This window comes from Hippoglossus hippoglossus, chromosome 8, assembly GCF_009819705.1.
Source record: "Hippoglossus hippoglossus isolate fHipHip1 chromosome 8, fHipHip1.pri, whole genome shotgun sequence".
Lineage (NCBI taxonomy): Eukaryota > Metazoa > Chordata > Actinopteri > Pleuronectiformes > Pleuronectidae > Hippoglossus > Hippoglossus hippoglossus.
In genome coordinates, this window is record NC_047158.1 from 17,479,947 (window position 1) to 17,487,193 (window position 7,247).

General features: G+C 42.3%; 1 protein-coding gene across 1 annotated transcript; it reads left to right on the forward strand.

Annotated features, from left to right (window-relative positions):
- The first annotated feature begins 433 nt into the window (after window positions 1–433).
- Window positions 434–5,371, forward strand: jpt2 (Jupiter microtubule associated homolog 2). The gene is made up of 5 exons (XM_034594119.1): window positions 434–631; window positions 1,820–1,971; window positions 2,205–2,347; window positions 3,559–3,595; window positions 3,913–5,371. Exons 1-5 carry the CDS (start codon window positions 576–578, stop codon window positions 4,179–4,181), a joined length of 657 nt encoding a protein of 218 aa, XP_034450010.1. The 5' UTR covers window positions 434–575; the 3' UTR covers window positions 4,182–5,371.
- The last annotated feature ends 1,876 nt before the right edge of the window (window positions 5,372–7,247 follow it).

Consider the following 7,247-nt stretch of genomic DNA (forward strand, 5'->3'; position numbering starts at 1 on the left):
GACACCAGGTGTAAGTATTCAACACATGTTCAAATTAAAAATATGTCTTTTTAAACCCCAAAGTCTAATATTCCATGGCTGCGTGCAGAAAGTCCAAATAATCTCCTTTCCTAACCACTATTCCTTGACCCTGACCTTTCCTTCCATAAAGGATGGTCCGATGTTTCCTATGCTAAAGGAGATAAGTTAGGAAGCATTGAGGCTCCTTTCCTTGGCCTTTAAAGAATTGGAACAGCTCTCATTGTGGCGGCTGCTGAAATACTTCCGGGTCACTCCCCCTCAGATCTGAAGGCTCCTACGCAAAGTGGACTTATTCGAACGCGGCCCACTTAGTCACGCAGTTGCAACTTTTTCCACGGAGGGACGCCGGGTGCCTCGAAACGAGCGCACCCCGCCCCTCACTTATATTGCTGCGTGTGGGAGGGCGGAGACATTCCTCACACCACGGAGCGCGAGGCGGCTGCAGCAGGAACTTCGCTGCTCGTCCAGTTGGCAAAGTGACGTGAAGTTGTTGCTTCGAGGGGGGAAATCGGACAAAGGCTCAAAAACCAGAAGAAAAAAAGAGAAAAGGAACCATGACTTCGACGAACATGTTCCAGGGGCTGGAGAGCGGCTCCAAGCCGAGCTCAAGGTGAATACGTGCGGCGGCTGCTGCGGGTGGTTTGGTTGAAGATGTGGCGATTTCACCAGCCGCCCCGCGAAGCTAGTGTCTGAATGTAGGTTAACGTCATTTGACAGGTCTCCGCGGGGTTTAGTCACACAACCTGTGCATCTCAGGACGAGTCTCACTAATAAACTTTGTGTCCCCGAGGGGTGCGCTCGCTTCGGGGAGGGTTGTCTGCGTCGCTGGTAGCTGAACTTGGGTCGCGTAGCTTTTTAAGCTAACCCACCAGGCGTTGTCTGCTTTGCCTGCGGAAGTGCGGGAGCCTCTTCAGCCGCTGCGCCTCTTTGTGTGTCCGCCTCATTGTTCCCGTTGTGGTCAAGTTCCCTGGGACGGACTCGAAGGCGTCTGCTCCTGGGGTCAGATCACAAACACACACACACGCGTATGTTGTGGCTGCTAAACCACGTCAGGGAAGTTTAGCTCAACACATGGCGCCACTCCCGGCTCTATAATCAAATAACATGGTGTTGGGCTGCCTCGGCTGAAGCTGCTGTGCGAGATGTCAGTCAGGTTGTTAGTACTTGTCGCCGTGTGTGTGTGTGTGTGTGTGTGTGTGTGTGTGTGTGTGTGTGTGTGTGTGTGTGTGTGTGATAACCTGTAGTATGCTGTGTCACGTTTGACAAGGGTTCACACAACCTCTGGTGACAGGTCACTTTCATATAGTGTGTATGAAATTAAGAAAAGTATGTGTTTTGTGAAAAGGCTGTTTCTGCCAAGTCACTGTACGAGGCAGGCCTGGATGATGTGGCTAAAAATTGTACCAAGGTAAAGATGGTCATTGGTGAATCAGCTTTATTTGCAATGCATACTAGGAATTTGACTGTGCACTCTGTGTATTTGCACAGATAAGCATAGAATTAATGGCAGACACGACATTTGCAGATTCAACAGAACTGCTATGTGCAACTAGAGTTAACAATTATCACAATAGATGTCACAGTATTTTGTTTTAGTTAAAATACTTGTTAAAATGTGTTATATTCTCATCCATATCTAATATAAATATGTTGTTAGAGCTCTAACTATACTACAAGACATTGTAATAAAACATTGTGGTAATTATTGATATTGTTTTATTGCCCAGCCCTAGTACATGGTAATTGATCTGTGACAGGATCCTATTTAAGTTGTCCTTTATTACTTTGTCTCCCGTAGGGTCTTGCAGCCTCCTGGAGGCGGCTCTAGTAACCTGTTCGGGGGCTATGATGACGATGCTGCAGCATCAAGAAGACCTAATAAAATGGCCTCTAAAGTGTTTGCTTCACCAGAGGAACCCAAGAACGTACCCAGACGCTCCAATCCTCCAGGTCAGACCAGCCTGTCAGGGCTAATGGATATGCTGAGGCAGGGCAGTCTAACCATCTGTCAAAGTCCAGGGTGTGAAAACAGTTACTGTAATGTGATGATTTCAGTATAAACACTGTCACTGTTCAGGGTCTTAATGTAATCGACCTCCAAGTGAAGTAACCTGTTCCTTCATGTGTGTCTACTGACTTAAAAATGACCTAATTCAACACTATCTTTGTAATCCTTTGTGTAGGTGGGAAGAGCAGTGGAATATTTGCGGAAGCTGAACCTCGTGCTCAACCACAGAGACGCGTTCCCCCGGGGGGATCCACTAGCATCCTATTCGGGGCTGCAGAAAGGGCACCTGTGCAAAACCCAAACAGAAACAAGCCAGTGGTAGGCCAAGCATCTCCATTTTATTTTCCACTTTTTGTTTTAGTTTAGTTATTTATTTTCTATTTTATTACTCAGACTCCTGACGATATCCACGTCAGTAAGTGAGTTTTTAAAAGAATCGTTCACCCCAAATACAAAACATAATGATTTTCTACCCCTCAGGGTCCAAAGGCCTGCTAGTTATCCAATTAATACTTTACAAGCAACTGTGTCAGGCAGCATTTGACACAGTTGTGTGTATCAAGCAATCCTCTTCACGGTTCAGTAGTGTTTGTGCAACTCGAACATTGCAACAGCCTCAGAAAGGACAAAAATAGATTCCCTCAGAGGTACTGAATTTCAACACCAGCTAATTAGTTTTTTTTGTAAACGTGATGGTATTTTATACAGCTGTTTGCATAAGACAGGAAAAAGCACAGCGTCATTGGGTCTCTTGAAAGGCGCTAACTAAATTCAAGTTATTATTATTATGACAATTTACTGATGTTTTTATCGTAGTTGATAAGAATGGGATATTTTGGAAAGGGAAAATATTTGGAATAAGCTACATATTATTGTGCTAGGGTTAATTTGGAAGTGCCTCTCTGCCAAGAAACTGGGGATCTCAGCATTATCAACAGTATTTATGATAATCTCCCCGTCATCAAGTTCAAAGTAATGATGGGGTCTTACCCGAGACTGTTTTAACGTAATTGTTAGTTATCGTTTACTGTGCTGAAGTAGAAAATAAGCTTTTCTTATTGTATTGAAATAATACAGTCGATGCTGGGAAATAATACTTTTCCTATGTTGATTAAAAACAAAATGTATTTGCATAATTTTTGGAGCTGCCAACATAATCCATTAACTCACTGCATGGGTAATGGTTTCCATCTTTTACACAGAATATTGTCTGTGTGTTAACTAAAACATACTTTCAGCATTTTCTTTTTCTATTATTTAACCAGGTAAAATCTTGTTTGAATTAAAATCTCTTTTTAAAGTGAGACCTGCCTGAGCCCAGTAGCCTGACTGTGTGAATGAGAGACAAATACTTTCACTGTGATGCATCAGAGAGAAGCCTTCGTCAGGGAAATTACACTGTTTGCAGAATTTGAGCCGCTGCTTTAGCTTAAAGCAGCAATAGTGAGAAAGCCTTGTGTTCATCCCCCCCCACTGGTAACAGAGTAAGACAACCTGTATAAAACGGCTTTGTTGTCCTTTCTTTACAGGACAATCTAAGTGTGGGACCGGAACATAAATCACCAGGTGAGTTTATTTAAAAGGAAATTGTTAATCTAAATCTGTAAAAACTGTTAATATGGGAAGTATGATACATCCATGTGGCAATAGTCATCAACAGGTGAACTATAATTCTGAACCTGGTCTGGAGTGTACATAGTGGATTCTCATTCCTTTCATTAAAAAAGAAAAGGGGTTCATAAAGTATAGGGACAGGTACGGAGTCCACACAAGTGTATCCATCAACTCTACACTTTCTTTATTTCCTAAATGTTTTCTAAGTTGAACTATATGCTCATCTTCAGTTTGTTATTTCTGTAAAAATGCATTATTCTCTCCTCAAGCACCCGAGCCCAAGGTCAGCCAACCTGTGGTGACGGAAGAAGCTGTCCGCCCGGCTCCTGTGCCAGCCAAAGAAGCTCCTGCCCCTGCTCCTGCCCCTGCTTCTGCTCCTGTGCCCGAGCCCAAGCCCGCTACTTCCTCACCTTCTTCCTCACCTCCTGATGATGAGACTTCACTGAAGAAACATGAGCCTCACCTCGGACCCAGGCCTCGCTCTCACAACAGGGTCCTTAGCCCGCCCGGAGGGAAATCTAGTGTGGTGTTCTACTGATCAGCTGCACACAGCACTCCTCCCTGTTTTGTGTCTATACACTCCTTGTCTGATACCCCGCTAATCTTCTCTCATTCCTTCACGCTTCTACTCACGGTTATTTCACCTGTACATCTAAACACACCAGGAATTTGTTTCCATGGTCAAATATGTTCTCCCCAACTTCTTGCACTTTCTTTCCCATTTCTTGCTCTTTGTTCAAGTTGTATTGTTCTTCACTGAAACCTGCTATCATACAATCACCTACCAGTGAGCTGTTACTCACTTGGACTGTATCAATGTTGCGGTTACATTTGTCTGTGTTTGAGCATGTGTAACTGAAGTTTGGTTTATATGTCAATCTTTAAATCACGTATTTTGCATCTCAAGAAAGGTTGAGACAACTGAAGAAGCTTTAAATGACTGTGGATTCTAATGTTCTGGTGTGACTACAATCATTGCGTAGTTTCATTGCAGGCCCTTCCTCAAATTTCAAAAAAATTAATTCAGACATGATGGGGTGAATAGATCTTTCACCATTTGTAATATGTGAAATGTTTCAGGGAGTGCCAGCTTTTTATTTGCGGCCAGTTCCAACACACAACCATTTGTTTGGCACTTATTCCAAATGTTGCATGTTAGAATTTCACAAAGACGTAATATGAAGAAGCCTTAAATTGCATGTGTTAGAATTTCACAATGACTTGATAAGCAGAAGCCTTAAATCATCCAAGTGTTCCTTCTTGCCGTGTTCTGAATTTCAATGTGTCGAGGGAAACACAAACTGTGTTCAGGGAGAGATGCCAAAAAATTGACCCCCAAAACAAAGACAAATGCAATTGTCTCCTCCCAAAAGCTTCAGCTTCCTTAAAGAAATTCCGTTTCGATTTTAATGCGAATGTATCGTGTGCAGGTACTTTCTGCTTTGTCCTCATTGCTTGCGTCATCTGAGAACATGCCTTTTCTTTGCTTGGGGTAGGCCTCTGTTTATGTTTTAAATTAAAACGGCTGAAGACTGAACTCTGGACAAGCTCGTGGCCTACCTGAGTCTAGGTGGGCTCATTGATAATCACCTTTTCAATCACTTCACAATGCACATTCATGCTATTCTGGTGCCAGCCTGTCCCCAGTGTGTCCATGTGCCTGGCAGGCAATGAGCGCAGCGGAAGAAAGATAACCTGTGTATTGCAATAAAATGTTGTTTTGCATTTGGAGTGTGTTTATGCTGTTTATTTTCCTAAAATTTGAGATGCAATAATAACTGAAACTTGAAATGGAGGAAATACTAATATGTGAACACGCTACATACCTTGTTAAATGTTTGTGTGGATCAGTGTAGATGTGACACGCTAACTATGTCTTGTGAGCTCCAGATTTAGAGTTATTTCTTGAATCACTGACACTGATGCTTTTGTTCTTATTTGCCCCGTGGTAGCACTCTGAGCCCTTTGCTCTAAAAAATGGCCACTTCATGCTTTGGAGGAAATTGTAGTTTAAGCTTTGCAACTACACAATGGAATAGTGCACTATTTCATTTCCTCCTTTAGGCAAAACACATTTCTCAGTATATACAGATACTGACATGGATAAGTTGTGTTTTTATGATACCGGGGAGTGCATTAAAAATATGGTACTTTCCAGAGAGAGGAGGAAGGAGTGGTTGTGTGCAGTCTGTAAGCAAGCATGAAAATAAATCAGTTTATTACATCTACACGATGTCGGTCATACAATTAAAGTTAGATCCTAGAAGAATGGGGTCTGGTCGGCCGACTGGATCAGCATCGTGAGTGACCAAGGGCTCTTTCAGCTAAACTCCTCAAATGTGATTACTGTGAACTTGTCTCTGTGATATAAGAGCAAATGAATAATTTAGTTGAAATGAAACAACGGCATATGCAAGGTGCATTTTAAATTGCAATACTACAGCCACACCGTTGTTTTCAGTTAATCTGACTGATAAGGCCGAAGTCTGTGTAGGTTGCAGGTTGGTTACATTATGCTGTGAGATTGCAGCATTTATCGGCCTCATTATTCTAAAAGCTCAAGATACAACTCATACAACAGGCAGGGGAATCTCAAAGGAGCTGAGCAAGTTCAGTATGAAGACACTTCTACTCGAAATCTGGTGTGTTCCCTGCAGAGAGGCAACACGAGGAGCACAGTTTGATCTCCCAGACCTCCTCACTGGTACGGACAGGATGCAAACCCCTGGACTGAGTGAGACCAGCCGCTTTGACTTCTGCCAGTTCAGCACGAGTCTGAGAAGATAAAACACAAGGTTGATGTTTGTGTAAAATGACTTGGCTCTACTTAAATTGACCTCTTGCCTACAATCTGCTAACTATGAGGTTTGCTGCAGTGAGAGGCTGGAGGAGGCACACAGATGCTCACCCTCTATGCAGTCCCTTTTTTTTTTTACTCTTCACTCCTGTGCTATCTGTGCAGTCCAGTGGCAGTAACTACCTGCCCTACAGGGCATTAATCACGCCAGGCAAAAACAATGAACCTGTTGAGGATGTTGTGAAATGTAACACAAGACCATCATCTGAAGCGAATCCCTTTTTTTAGCCAACTCTGTCCATCTCTTTTGCAGGAGAAAAAAAGTGCATATGCTGCAAGAATCGGAACGAATGAAAGCTGAATTCCTCATCTAGATGAGATTATTTCATGCTCCTGTTATTGGAAGGTATAAGACTTTTTACCAATTCCTATTTTAAAGTGAACGCACTCAGCAAAAATTCTGAAATCTGCATCTTTTCATGCACTTTTCAATATAGAGCTGCTATTACACCATTGTTTATTTTAATTGACCCTTATCAACATACTGTAAACGTCAGGAGATTAAGACAGTGACTTGCAAAGTTAAATGTTAACCTGTTAACATATAAAAAAAATCTCAGAAGGTGATGAACTCACTAAAACCATTAACTAAGTGATGATGTTTTCAGGAGCAGAGCTGTTGCTGTGGATCAAGTCTTTAAAGTGCATATAAACATATTTAATATAGGCTGAGAGCGTGTGATTTTAAAATCCTATCTTCAAACTGTGACTGTTTAGATGATCTCTATACAAATATTTTAAACGGAG

Coding starts and splice junctions, on each gene's coding strand:
- jpt2 (XM_034594119.1), top strand. CDS start 576: ATGACTTCGACGAACATGTTCCAGGGGCTGGAGAGCGGCTCCAAGCCG. Junction 632..1,819: donor GGCTCCAAGCCGAGCTCAAG/GTGAATACGTGC, acceptor TGTCTCCCGTAG/GGTCTTGCAGCCTCCTGGAG. Junction 1,972..2,204: donor CAGACGCTCCAATCCTCCAG/GTCAGACCAGCC, acceptor TCCTTTGTGTAG/GTGGGAAGAGCAGTGGAATA.